At 41.5% G+C, this 14,825-nt stretch overlaps 1 protein-coding gene across 1 annotated transcript in view; it reads right to left on the bottom strand.

Annotated features, from left to right (window-relative positions):
- Positions 1-8,465: 8,465 nt before the first annotated feature.
- nkd1 (NKD inhibitor of WNT signaling pathway 1) overlaps positions 8,466-14,825 on the bottom strand; it is a 63,573-nt gene continuing 57,213 nt past the window's right edge. The window contains exons 5-10 of the mRNA XM_027155681.2: positions 14,623-14,726; positions 13,131-13,226; positions 12,487-12,640; positions 11,880-11,961; positions 10,552-10,679; positions 8,466-10,449 (exon numbers count right to left, since the gene is read on the bottom strand). Of these exons, the coding sequence (XP_027011482.2) occupies positions 9,899-10,449; positions 10,552-10,679; positions 11,880-11,961; positions 12,487-12,640; positions 13,131-13,226; positions 14,623-14,726 (1,115 nt within the window). The 3' untranslated portion in view covers positions 8,466-9,898. The remainder of the gene's footprint in view (positions 10,450-10,551; positions 10,680-11,879; positions 11,962-12,486; positions 12,641-13,130; positions 13,227-14,622; positions 14,727-14,825) is intronic.

The following is a 14,825-nucleotide window of genomic DNA, read 5'->3' as shown; positions in this document are numbered from 1 at the left end:
TTCTATTTAACGCAGGAGTAAATTAACCCATCAGTTTGTGTCCTCTGTTAAAACCTCTTTTCTCTTATTGTACAATATTTAATTCGAATCCTCCGAACAGTCTCTGAGACTCAAACTAATCAACGCCAGACCACAACAATTCCATTTCAGTGGGATCAAACAGGTACAAGTGCCTTGTTCTGGTGTCGTTTGATCAGCCTTCAGTCACAGTAAATTAAAAGCATATCAGCAGTTCTCCATCATTGCGGGACATTGCGAGTTTCCTATCCGCAAGATGCTCCTTTGAGACAGTCGACGGAAGATCAAAGATGCAGAGGAGTCGACAGTCTCGCCATCTGATGTCGGCACCAATAATGGACAGAGCAGCACAATGGCTTCAAACAGGATAAAACAGGGAAGCTGATAAGCGACGCCCTAATTGACTGGAGTCGCCGCAAAATTGGTACCCAATTAGCCGAGGGACACGAGAGTCTAAAAGGAAGAACGTATCAAATGTCTCTTGAAGAGAAAAGGGTGCAGTCAAAGGAGGTCCTGTGTAGATGAACATCTGCACACGTGGAAATGTGTATTGGGTTCTGAGTGATGAGAAGATTAAAGCTGATTCCTAAGATTGTATTTTTTTTTTAGGGTGCAGCTAAATATAGGGAAGGGAATAAGAGAAAAATAGATAGAAGGATAAAAATAGAGATAGAGAGAGAAAGAGAGAGAGTAGCAGATCTAGGGAGCAGGGTTCACCATAAGCTCTGACTCCTGCTGGGTGCGCCGCCACTCAAGATGGCTCCTACTTGTTGGACATTCATTATCAAACCCGGTTTGCTCCTTTCATCTCCAGCTCAGCACAGCTCGCCACGCAAAATACAGAGGCACCTTGCAGCTTGACATCCTCCCATTCACGCCGTACCTTAAACAGCATGCTGCCACATCAAAGCAGCCACGTTCGCTTTGATGTTGCGAAAAAGAAAGAGGCCCCAATGATCTACGGGAAAACCAATGGAACTTTTTTGGAACCTTTCTCTCTTTCTCTCTCGTTCCCGATCGACCGCCGTATGTGACCATTTTCTCTACCTTGTTGCACCTACTATACCTACAGAGTCCCATTAACTGGTCGGTCAATTCTTAAACAGTTAAATAATTCAGGAAAATCCATCATCTGGTCTTCTTCTAGTCTTCGCCTGCTTGTCCAGTGTGGGCTCAGATCCCTGTGCGTCAGCTGAACGTGGAGATTTATTATGCCGTGTTAATCCTGACATGCCCTTCTGTTCACCGTGGGTGTAAAGGGTTGTTATAGGAGTTCTTCCTAGCAGCTCGTCCCAGTCTGAACCTCCTCTTCAGACCCTTCTTATCGACTCTGGATATTGTTTTGTATGAAAATACACGGAGAAGAAGCAGACTTTAGTTTTTTCACATCTACACTACAGGACAGTGAAATTCTTTCTTTACATATCCCAACTTTAGAGGTTGGGGTCTGAGCACAGGGTCAGCTATGATACAGCATCGCTGGAGCAGAAAAGGTTAAGGGCCTTGCTCAAGGGCCCAACAGTGGCAGCTTAGCAGTGTTGGGACTTGAACCCTGACCCTCCGGTTCACAAACCAGAGCCTTAACCGTTTGAGATAGTTCAGATGTTTGATGTGAAAATATATATAACTTCTTGAGCTGCAATTAAAAAAAAATTGATGAGAATTTGTATTTGATTTTATAATGTTGTAGGGGGGCACGGTGGCTTAGTGGTTAGCACGTTCACCTCACACCTCCAGGGTCGGGGGTTCGATTCCTGCCTCCACCTTGTGTGTGTGGAGTTTGCATGTTCTCCCCGTGCCTCGGGGGTTTCCTCCGGGTACTCCGGTTTCCTCCCCCGGTCTAAAGACATGCATGGTAGGTTGATTGGCATCTCTGGAAAATTGTCCGTAGTGTGTGAGTGTGTGTGTGAATGAGAGTGTGTGTGTGATGGGTTGGCACTCCGTCCAGGTTGTATCCTGCCTCGATGCCCGATGACGCCTGAGATAGGCGCAGGCTCCCCGTGACCCGAGACGTTCGGATAAGTGGTCGAAAATGAATGAATGAACAAATGAATGAATGAATGAATGTTATTGAATCTTACTGGAAATGACACAGAGTATCTTCATTCAAGGTTAAAAATGTATTGAACATATTTAAAGTTTTAAACGGTTCATTTCTTCAAGATCAATTTGAAAGACAGTCAAAAAAAATACTATTTGTTAAGTTTAAAACATTTGGTTATGTTGGAAAAGTCACACTGAATTCTTACCTACACCAGGAACCCAATTGCATCCCATTAAAGATGTTGTCATGGTGTTGTGACCTGGCATCTATCCCTTGTCCTATTATAAGAACAGTTCTGAATTATAGTTAGTATAGTTATTGAATCTTGTACAAGTTTTACAAAATTACTGGAATCCTTGAAGAATTTTACCAAAAATGTCTGAAGGATTTGATGCATTTAGCGGCTGCCACGTGATTGGCTGAATAAAGGCTCGCGTGAACGAAGACTTGCTTGATGTTCGATGCAATGGTATGTAATCATATGTGACTATTTTAAAGCAAAACTATATTAAATCACTTTATTGCTGCTTTGCACTAAATGTCTGTTGTGGTTTTTCTTTTTTTTTTTATATATGTATATATTTTGTTTGCTGCTATGATTTTGACTTTATTATTTCTTGTGGGGTTTATTTTTTTTTGGGGGGGGGGGTTTGTTGGAGAGATTTTTGATTGTTCTGGTTTTTGCTCTTTTGGATGATTTTTTTCTTGTTGCAGCTTTTGCTTTAGCTGTTTGTTCTGTCCTTTTATTGTTGTTTTGATTTTGGCTTTGCTCTCTGTCGTATTCTTGGTGTCTGCTTTTGCTTTTATTTGGTTGGTTTGGGGCATTTTTTTTCTGTTTTGCTCGTTATCGTTATTGTGCTTTGATTTTTCATTGTTGCAAATTTATTTTTGTATTGTTACATTTTATTTTTATTGTGATTTAGGGGTTTTGCTTTTCCTTTTGATTTTCCTTTGCTGCTGTTTTTTTTTTATTGATTACTTTTTTGATTGAATGAACAATGTCCTGATTTTTGTTGTTTTATTTTCAGACTCTGTTGTGTTTTTATTTTCTGATGATATATGTCACGATTAGTCTCGGGCGAATGCGGATCCATGTACTATTTTAATACGCAAAAACAGGAAACAAACAATGAACAAGCAGGCAAAACAGATCAGAACACTGAGCAGGACAGGAACAGGAACAGAGACATAAACAGACAACATACTAAACAACGACTCACAACCGGGAAGTGAACAAAAACAGAGTACATATGGTGAACGAGAACCAATCACAAGACGGAGACAGACAAGGACTAAGACAAAACACCAATTAAATGTCTGTGGTAACAAATAGGTGGGCGGGGTCAACAATTAACATCAGGGAATGACAGCTGACAGACATAAGGGAAAATACGGACAGACTCGTTAATATATATATATATAAAGTAAAAAAGTAAAAAAAAAATGCATATATATATATATATATATATGCATTTTTTTTTACTTTTTGTATTTGTGATGTCTCTTGTGTTTGTTGGTTGATTTGGGTTTTTAATTATTTAATTATTTATTTATGTATTTAATTATTTATTTATTTATTTATTTGTTTGTTTGTTTGTTTGTTTGTCTGTCTGTCTGTCTGTCTGTCTGTCTTATAGTTATGGTTTCACTCTTGTCCTGCTGTGTTTCTATTGTGATTTTAAGTATTGCTTTCACTTTTTGTTATTTGGTTGGTAGGTGGGTGCCGTTTTGATTGATTGATCGATTGATTGATTGATTGCTATTGTATGCTTTTGGTTTTACTGATTACTGATGTTTTGCTCGTGTTCTTGTTTCTTTCATTGTTGTGTTTTATTTCCTCTTATTATTCATTTAGTTTGGCTTGCTGATTGTGTTACTTTTGTGGCGTTACTTTTTATTTTTGTTGTTTGTTTGCCTTTTTGATTTTTCATTTTGCTTTTCGTTTTGTTGCGTTACTGCTGTTTTTATTTATTCATCTCTTTGTGTTTTGCTGTCGTGTTTCGATTTCGTTCTCTGTCGTGTTTTCGTATTTTGCTGTTTTTCGTTTAGTTTTTCTGCGTTAGGTTCTCAGTTAGGCTCTTACTTTTAGTATTTGCTTTCATTTTTCTTTTTTTTTCTCCTCGTGTTTGTTTTTGTGCTCTGATTTACTGTTGCATTTTAGATGCCCACATAACCGTACAGTCATGATGTCGAAGTTGTGTAACGGATATTGCGTGTGTCTGAACGGAGGCTTGATTTATTGTACTAAAAACCCTGAGCTGTTTAATCCAGCATTATCAGCGTTACTCTTGTGCGCTCGCTCGTGTCCTTGGACCAGAGTCATACAGAAAAAAAACACGTTTTTAAACCTTGATAACTCTTTCATCCCTGCGCCGTCTCAGCCTGCACTTTTTTTATTTTTATGTGAGCAGTAAAACCTGCTGCAGCATTTTTTACCTCACTAATGGTTAGTAATTTAGTTTTTAGAGCCACTATTAGAGAGGAGGATGGTATTTTGCCCTGCAGCGCTGACACACTCTTCCTTCTTTCCTTCTAAATCACTTGCTCTTGTTCTCTAGGCATCAGATGCTTTCACTGACTCTGTACTAGTACAATTTTTGTAGAAGACACATTGATCTTTCAAAGCTTGTCTTTAAGGGAATTTAGATTATTTAACAGGAGAAGGGAAAAGCTGGGTCTTTGTTTTGTTCGTTATTGAGCCATTTGATAACTACGTGTAATCCTGACTTATTGTTTGAGGTCTGAAATACCTTTCTGGAACACATTAAATGGGAAAAATCTTCGCAAACAGATTGCATTTGCTCTCCCGTTCCTTTGAGAACTTGTGTAAGAGCAGCTGCTGAACACACCGAGTCTGGTTCTCGAACACGGCCGTTAATTCGGTGTCTCTGAAGGTTGAAGGGCCTTTGAACAGCGATTATTTATGTCTTGGTGGTTCCAGTAATTGGTGGATGAAAAGATTCTTGATAGGATGCAGGTGACATGTACATCCTCCGTGTCATTAGTACTGTCAGTGGAAAACAGGGAGATCTCACACACACACACACACACACAAACAAACGTAACATTTAATTGAGACACACGTGAACCTCATCACTTTTTATTTCCTTTAAATATCAGCACTACTCGAACCAGTCAAAGTCGTGTCAGCGGCTTTTCTTCCTGATTCGCCGAACTTGACAATTATCGTTTTTTCCCCCCTAACCTTTCCCTTGTACATAAAAGGACACATCACCAATTAGCTGCACTTCCTATCTTACCTCTTTTTTTTTTTTTTATTTTAGTTTTCATGCTCTGGAGCCTGAAAGCATATTCCACTGATTTCCATTACACCACCACGTCGCTTTGAAGTTTCCAGATAAAAAAAAAACTCCACTTATCCGAACTAGAAAATGTTCAAAGCTCTTAAATACAGTGAAAGAGATGTACATTATGATCAGATTGGTTTTTATTTTTTTTATTATATCTTGAGGTTCTTTCTGTTTGCCGGGGTCGGCCAGAGAGTTTGAGCATCTCTGGGTGAAAGTGCACAAAAAGTTCTCACTGCTGAAAGACTGCAAGTTACAGATCATTATACTGTATATTAAATCTAACAAGACTGATCCAACCTTAATGGCTTTACTCTATACGGTATAGTGTGTGTGTGTGTGTGTGTGTGTGTGTGTGTGTGTGTGTGTTTCTGTGTGTTTGAGGTTATTCTGAGGTAATCTGAATGTAATGCTTACCAAAGTTACCTTCACTTTCATTAAACATGAGACCGTAAAACACTTGAAAATCTTTGATAACACACACACACACACACACACACACACACACACACACACACACACACACACACATTCTGCAGTGGCACATGGTGTCATTAATCTTGCTCATGTACAGAGAGGAAAGGGCCAACACGCCTGACTAAACTACACAGAAGTAGACAGAGAGAAAGAGAGAGAACAGCTGAATAGAACAATGACACATTAGTCCTAATGAGACCACCCTGAAGCAGTGTGTGTGTGCGTGCGTGTGTGTGTGTGTGAGTGTGTGTGTGTGTGTGTATGTGCATATATATATATATATATATATATATATATATATATATATATATATATATATTTGTGTGTGTACATTTGTGTGTAAGTGTGTCTGTGTTTGTGCATGGTTGTGCATTTTCCTCTTGACAACATCCCATAGATTCTGTATGGGGTTCAGGTCTGTTGAGTTTGCCGGGACACCGACACCATGGTCATTTAACCGACTTTTGGTGCTTTCGGCAGTGTGACCAGGTGCCGAATCCTGCTGGAAACTAAAATCAGTATCTTTCTCCCCGTGCCTCGGGGGTTTCCTCCGGGTACTCCGGTTTCCTCCCCCGGTCCAAAGACAGGCATGGTAGGTTGATTGGCATCTCTGGAAAATTGTCCGTAGTGTGTGAGTGTGTGAGTGAATGAGAGTGTGTGTGTGTGTGTGCCCTGCGATGGGTTGGCACTCCGTCCAGGGTGTATCCTGCCTCGATGCCCGATGACGCCTGAGATAGGCACAGGCTCCCCGTTACCCGAGAATAGATCGGATAAGCGGTAGAAAATAAATGAATGAATGATCTGACCTGAAGATGTCTACACTTTGAATACTTTACCTTCTTCATTTTTATACTTTCAGATTCTTTCTTTTTTTTGTAGGCAATAAATAAAAGATTCATATCAATAAAACACTTCACAAGGTTTATTAATAAACGCTAGGCTACGGTCATGCAAGTGTTCGCTAGGAACTTTAGGAACTCCCAGATCTCGTGATACATCTCGTGTCGTGATTCATCACATTAACTACATTTCTTTATTAGTACGTCTTATATACAATAATCGTTAGAGACGCTCCTAAAGGAAAGGTCAGTCTGCCGGATCTATCACGGACGTCAGTCGGAATAGACTTCAGATCGAGATTTGAATACGAGATTCTGGATTTAAATATTCATCTGTTCAGGTCTGATCTCATTTATTATTCAATCCTCTCTGGATCAAATATACAAACGTTCTCCGTGGAGATTATTACAGCAACGGTTCGCCGATGACGATGTCTTAGTAAATGGAACGTTTGTTTCTTCTAAATTAAAAAAGACGTAATTTAGAACTTGAAATCTGTTTTTAAAGATGACGTGTTTTTTGTTTTTTTATGTTTCAGAGCCCTTTTACTTTATCAGGTGTCACAAAACATCCAGTCAGAAAATGTTCAGGAAATGAAGTTTAGGGGATGAAATAGTCCAGTGTTCTGAAGATTCTAGAATTGCAAAAGTTCACTTTATCCTTTAGTGAAGCCCCCCCCCCCCTCCACACACACACACACACACACACACCTGTTTTGTAAATCACAAAAAATACACTTCCTGTCTGCATCTCTCTCTGTCTGTCTCTCTCTCTCTCTCTCTCTCTCTCTCTCTCTCTCTCTCTCTCTCTCTCTCACACACACACACACACACACAGACACCTGTTAAAAACTACTTCCCGTCTGCATCTCTCTCTGTGTCTGTCTGTCTGTCTGTCTGTCTGTCTCTCTCTCTCTCTCTCTCTCTCTCTCTCTCTCTCTCTCTCTCTCACACACACACACGCACACAGACAAACGACACCTGTTAAAAACTACTTCCTGTCTGCATCTCTCTCTCTCTCTCTCTCTCTCTCTCTCACACACACACACACACACACACAGACACCTGTTAAAAACTACTTCCTGTCTGCATCTCTCTCTCTCTCTCTCGCTCTCTCTCTCTCTCTCTCACACACACAGAGACACACACACACACACACACACACACACACACCTTTTAAAAAACTACTTCCTGTCTGCATCTCTCTCTCTCTCTCTCTCTCTCTCTCTCTCTCTCTCACACACACACACACGCACACACAGAGACACACACACACACACACCTGTTAAAAAACTACTTCCCATCTGCATCTCTCTCTCTCTCTCTCTCTCTCTCTCTCTCTCTCTCTCTCGGCACACACAGACACACACACCTCTTAAAAAAACACCGGCATATTTCTGTATTTCTCTCTCTCTCTCTCTCTCTCTCTCTCTCTCTCTCGCTCTCTCTCTCTCTCTCTATCTCACACACACAAACACAAGAGAGATCCATCATTACTGTAATCTTAAGGATCGGGACTGAGGAAGGTCTCTCTCTCTCACACACACACACACACACACACACACACACACACACACACACACACACACACAATAACAAGTTTTTTTCTGCTAGTGCAAAAGTTTGCATCCCCCCAGTTTCTGGGTTAAAAATAAACAGTCATATCATGCATATACTTTTACACATTCATCTAAAATCAGTTCCAAGAATGAAAAATTCTGAATAGAATTAATACAAAAAATAATAAAGATGTTAAAGGACGTTGAAAAGGACAAGAAATTGTTTGGAAAATTCAGAGTTTATATCACATTCCAAATATTTAGGAGAAAGTTTTTTATCACATTCATAACGAGGAACTTTTGGAACCGATCCCCTTTTCTTTCAGTTTCTGGGATAATGAAGAAACACGTACAAAACGTCTCGCTGGAATAAAAAAACAAAACAATTATTTCTCTGAGTGTGGAGATATTTTTTTTCTCTTAACACATTATTTCCAGATTGTACAAACTTTCACCCATCGCATTCATTCACTCCATCACACCTGTACAGATTCCAAAGGAAATCCTCATACGCTATATATATCTTTATATCGTTACATACTACACTTCACTGTGCTATAAATCTTTCATACTTAGTGGTCTTTACAAAAAAAAATATAATAATAATAATAATAATAAAAATAATAATAAAAAACACTCAAGACGCCGAACCGGATTTCAGTAAAGAGCCGAGAAAGAGCGAACGTTTTACAGAACGAATAAAAAAAAAAAATCACATTATTCGTAAAGCTTACAATGCTGACGGTATATTTGTGTTAAACGGGTACGTACAACAAAGTCTGTAGCATATGTATGCGTTTTTTTTTTTGTTTTGTTTTTTTTTAAGAAAACGTCATAACTGTAGATTGGTGGTGTAATAGAAAAAAAATAACAAAAAAAAAAATAAAATAAAAAATAACTATCTAAATGATCGTTTTCTCAACAATTATAATAATACTAGAGGTAGCAGCAGATTCGGATTTCTTCTTTCACGTTCTTCATTCTCTTCATAGGTTTGTCATTTTGTCCTCGCGGTCTCTGAAGTCGAGTCGTGTATTGCGCCGAAAGGAACCGCAGTCGATCCGTCCGTCTTTTACGCGATGATCGGAGCCGACCCACAAGTGCTTTTTCAAGTGGTTATCGAGTGGCAATGACACAGGATCTCAGCGTCCAAAAGACACCGTAGGCAATTTAGGCACACACACATATACTGTACATTACATGCATACATATTACATACATATACAGTACACACACTCTCTCACACACACACTTACACACGCAGGAGATTATCGATCTCTCCTTTCCTTCATAGTTCAAAATACTTCAATTAACAGTCACATCCCTTTCCAGAGACTTCACATAATTTATATTCGACTCGATCTCACGCATCTATGACCTCTAACCCCAGGATGTGGCATGTCTCTATGGTGATTTTACAATCGTGAGAAAGTGTTCGTATTGTACATTAGAGCATGAGCAGGAGATAAAGTAATCCAAGTAGAAGAGAAATGATATAAAGTGAGAGAGATATAGCCCTTTCCTTTTCTCTTGGCTTCTTACATACACATGCAAAGACACACGGAGAACACGGCGCCCGCTGTGCGTCCGTCTCGGCTCGGTCGTGTACGGCTACGCGGCGCAGCTTCCTTTGCTTCGTCTCACGCTCTCCGCTTACGACTGGTAGAAATGGTGATAGTGGTAATGGTGCTCGTGATGGTGGTGGTGTTCGTGCCGCTGAACCACCTGCGACAGGCCGCCTTCGTAGAGCACCACGCTTGGTAGATCCCTCACCTGCTCCTTTTCCACCACCGGACCCGCACTCACGACTGGCCCCGCCCCACGTCCTGGAGCGCCGGCCCCTCGCGCCGGAGGCCCCTCTCTGGGTCGCTGCTTGTGTCGTCGGTAAGGTGCAGAACTCTGATGGGGCACGACGTTGGCAGGTGGAGCAGAAGGAGGGGTGGGGCCTCGTTTCATCACTCTGCCACAGGAAGTTTGGGCTTTGGGTGATCGTATTCCGTGGGCTTGGTGGGCGGAGTCCTGGGCTCGGGGGCGGAGACAGAGGCTGTCCTGCACGACGGGGGTCTCCGTCGAAATGGTGTGCGAGCGCCGGTGGTGGTGGGGCAGGTGGCTGTGTCCGTTCTCAGGCTCTTGAGAGCGGGAGCGAGTCTGATTGGACGGACGAGAGGCGTGGTCGGGTTTTGGTGGCTCAGCAGTGGGCGCGGCTGAGGGGAGGAAAAGGATTTGTTTTAGATAAATAAATAACCCTAACCCTAACCCTTCTTTTGCGTTTACTGACGTGACACTGAAGTATAACACAGACTGACCTGTCCCAAAGCGAGAGGAGTAATTCTCAATACCAGCCAGGTCCAGATAATGATTCCTTCTCTCCAGGTTTTCATCTACGCAGTGTCTCTGGCAGCCCTGCTGTGTGTGATGGTCACTGTGATGACGCCTACAACATCAACAACATACAACAAGTCTTAAAAGCAGTGCTGGAACTAATATATGCATAATATTACCATAACTTTCTTATTACATCAGTCCTTAAAATATCATTCATCTTAAATCTAAAGCTCTAATCCTAATCTTAACCCTAACCATAATCCTAAACCTAAATGTAATCCTAATCCTAACAATAATCCTAACTCTAACCATAATCCTAGCCTTGAACTAAACCATAACCCTAACCCTAACCCTAACCATAATCCTAACCATAATCCTAACCTTAGACTAAACCATAATCCTAATCCTAACCCTAACATAACACTAATACTAATGCGATCATAACACTAAACCTAACCCTAATACTAAACCTAACCCTAACCATAATCCTAACCCTAATACTAAACCTAACCCTAACCATAATCCTAACCCTAATCCTAACCCTAACATAACACTAATACTAATGCGATCCTAATCCTAATCCTAACCCTAACCCTAATCCTAACCCTAACCATAATCCTAACCTTATACTAAACCCTAACCCTAAACCCTAACCATAATCCTAATCCTAACATAACACTAATACTAATGCGATCATAATCCTAACCCTAATCCTAACCCTAATCCTAACCATAATCCTAACCATAATCCTAACCTTAGACTAAACCCTAACCCTAAACCCTAACCATAATCCTAACCCTAACATAACACTAATACTAATGCGATCATAATCCTAACCCTAATCCTAATCCTAACCCTAATCCTAACCCTAACCCTAATCCTAACCTTAGACTAAACCCTAACCCTAAACCCTAACCATAAACCTAACCCTAACATAACACTAATACTAATGCGATCGTAATCCTAACCCTAATCTTAAACCTAACCATAATCCTAACCTTAGACTAAACCCTAAACCCTAATCCTAACCCTAACATAACACTAATACTAATGCGATCATAATCCTAACTGTAACCTGTAACTGTAACCATAATCCTAATCCTAGATTTTGTAATCCTAATTACAAAACTGTAATCCTAATCCTAACCCTAATTGTAGCTTTAATCTAAACCACAATCCTAAGGCTAACTCATAATCCTAATTTAAAATCCTGATCCTAATAATAACACTCATCCTAATCTAAAACCTAACCCTAGCCACCAGGAAGCTGCTGACTTACGGAACCAGGTGAACAGTGAACCTTTAGTACCTCAGAAGGGCTCTGGACTTCTTCTCTGAGTTTTTGGGCTCCTCAACACACTTTTCAGCTTTCAGCCTGGGGTGTGGCATGTCTGAGAGAGAAAGACAGAGAGAGAGAGAGAGAGAGAGAGAGAGAGAGAGGGAGGGGGAGAGAGAGAGAGAGAGAGAGAGAGAGAGAGCAAGGAAGTGGGGGAGCATTATCAAAGGAAACAGTGCTGAGCTTCTCAGCATCATACATGTGCCGGCATGCTCACACACACACACACACACACACACACACACACACACACACACACACACACAAATAGTCAGACCTGCCAGAGAAAGAAACAAACCTTTGTTCCCACCTTCTACTTTGAAGATTTATAAAGGAGGAAAAAACAATGCTTCATTTACTCATTTTCTCACTGAGGCAACCAAACACACACACACACACACACACACACACACACACACTCACACATTTCATTAATATAGTGCCATCTGATGCAGTTTGAAGACTCTGTTATCAAAGACCAGTGCTCAAATGCACAGTGCATATAAATAGCTCATAAACACACACGCTCTCTTATAATCCTCTGACTTTCATTAAGTCACAGAAGTGGAGCAGCCGCTACCTGCGTTGGCGTGAGAGCTGCTGCCGTTCCTCCACCTCTGGCTGGCGTCGGGTGTGACGGAGAGCTTCACACGAAGAGTTTTGCTGCTGCTCGGCGAGTGGTTCACCGAAGCGTCCACCACCTCGTAGATCGTGTGCAGCAAACTGGTGATATCCTTAACAATAAAAAAAAGGGAGATGCAGTAATTACATTCATCTACAGAATCCTGAGGTGAAGGCGGAGCTACTGTTACCACCAGGAAGTGGATTCGTTCCAATAACAGTACATCTTGAAGATTTGATCCATTTCTATTTGGTTCATAAACCTTCCCGTCGCAGGAACAGAAAAAAACTTACAAAGCCCTTGACACCGGAGACTCCTTCCGATTTATTCGGAGTACGGCTTTTAAAGTGTATGCGGTAACCGTGGAAACGACAACGTGTTAGAAGGAGCGCAGGAGATGTTGCAGATGATGTCAGATCTGCTGATCAAAGTGAACATCATCGGGTTCAATAGCGATGTCACTAAAACTCTTCCTCTGACGTCATGGATTATTAGTTCGGCAGAAAAATCGGCAGTAGCAGAAGCGACATCTTGTGGGAAAGTCTGTGTGTGTGTGTGTGTGTGTGTGTGTGTGTGTGTGTGTGTGTGAACATCTATCTTACCTCTCTCGTAACTTTGCCGTTGTTGTCGAAGTCATACAAAGTGAAAGTCCACTCCTGCCTGTTATCCTCTTCCACTGAAACAGCACACTCCAGCTCCTGATTAAGAAATAATTAACCATGATTAAAATCGCTCCAGGATCGAAAGGATTCGATCCGGCGATGCGTAGCAAATACTCTAAAATGTGCTAACCCTAACCCTAACCCTAACCCTAACCCTAACCCCGCTCATCAGCATCATCGGTTAAAATCAGCAACAGCGAAATTACCTAGAAACTTTGTTTGAACTCAGACATGATCTTCAGACGATGTCTGACTCTTCCACCTCTTCCTTAAATACTTCAACTAGCCCTTGGTTTGGAACGTAGAAAACGCGAGGGTGGAAAAATGCCCCTTATGCAGTTAGGCAGTTTCAGTGCAGGTTCCGAGCCTAATTTAGAACCAGTTCTTTCTGATTCTTTCTGATTTCTTAAGTAGCACCAAAATGTTGCTGGTCTAGACTTAAGAACCGCTTGTGTCCTCGTGGTGCTGTGGGCGGGGCTGCGGGTGGGGCTACTGTTAGCGCCTTTGATAATGTACCTTAAGTATACTAATGTTTAATACACTTTTACTTTACCGCAATATGATCAGTTATAAGCACACATGAAAGTAGGTAGCTACATGCTAAAGCTACATTTTTTCTGTGTTAATGATAAAATAACGTTATGTACTTTCTCGATTACAACCTCCGTTTATACAGATTACACGGAGCCGCACGTACACGTCGGATTCGCCGCGTTTGGATGCCGATGTAGGTTCACAAAGCCATGAGCATTAACAGTAAAGCAACATCCGCCATTGTTGATGTTGTGTTTGTGTTTGCCGTTGCTGCGCTAACGTTGCTGGGACACGTGACACGTATACAGTGACGTCACACTCGGCTCTGTGATGCTCTCTAACCGATGGAAAGGCAAACCGGTTCTTAGAAGGTTTGCCAGTGGAACCGACATTGAACCAGCACCCGGTTCTTTTTGGTGGAAAAGGGGTATAAGAGGACAAGTTATCTAGGATAACTAGAAGCCCAAGCTACATAATAGTAATCTGGTAAATGCGGGTAAATAGATTCAGATAAACACAAGATAGCAGGTTTTTGGAAAACCCATTTTTCCCATAATTCTGTGGATATCGTGTATACGGAGCTCCGAATTGGGAGGATTTGCAGAGGAGCCGAGCCGAGCCGAGCCGAGCAGCAGTGTCTGGTGGAAAAGCTCTATCTCTAAGTATGAGCCACAGTGAAGGTGTCCAGCAGCTAGAGCTAGCGGTGACAACAGTAGCATCAGATGCTAAAGATGCTCAGACACCAGGATCAGCAGGTATGTAAACAAACCTCTCTGAATAAACACATCTGTCTTCTGTCATCTAAACAACACACTGTTACACGCCATATTAGGCCCGGGTTCAAGACTAGGCAGCACCGCTGTGTGTGTGTGTGTGTGTATGTGTGTATGAGCATCACCTCAAACTGTAGTTGTTTATTTGCGCCTGTAGATGCAGAAATCTCCTTCTCCTGCATCTTCTTTTCTGCACTGCGGCTGTCAATCTTCTCAGGGGGCAGGGCTACTGCAGAGACAACAGCAAGCAAACAGGAAGCTGTCATAGCTGTTTCATAAACATGTAATAAGCTACAGAAGTGCGGAAATACAGAGAGCATCAGGGTGA

Source organism: Tachysurus fulvidraco, chromosome 1 (assembly GCF_022655615.1).
Source record: "Tachysurus fulvidraco isolate hzauxx_2018 chromosome 1, HZAU_PFXX_2.0, whole genome shotgun sequence".
Lineage (NCBI taxonomy): Eukaryota > Metazoa > Chordata > Actinopteri > Siluriformes > Bagridae > Tachysurus > Tachysurus fulvidraco.
Note: the sequence above shows the minus strand (reverse complement) of the source record. Positions and strands in the feature narration are given on the sequence as shown.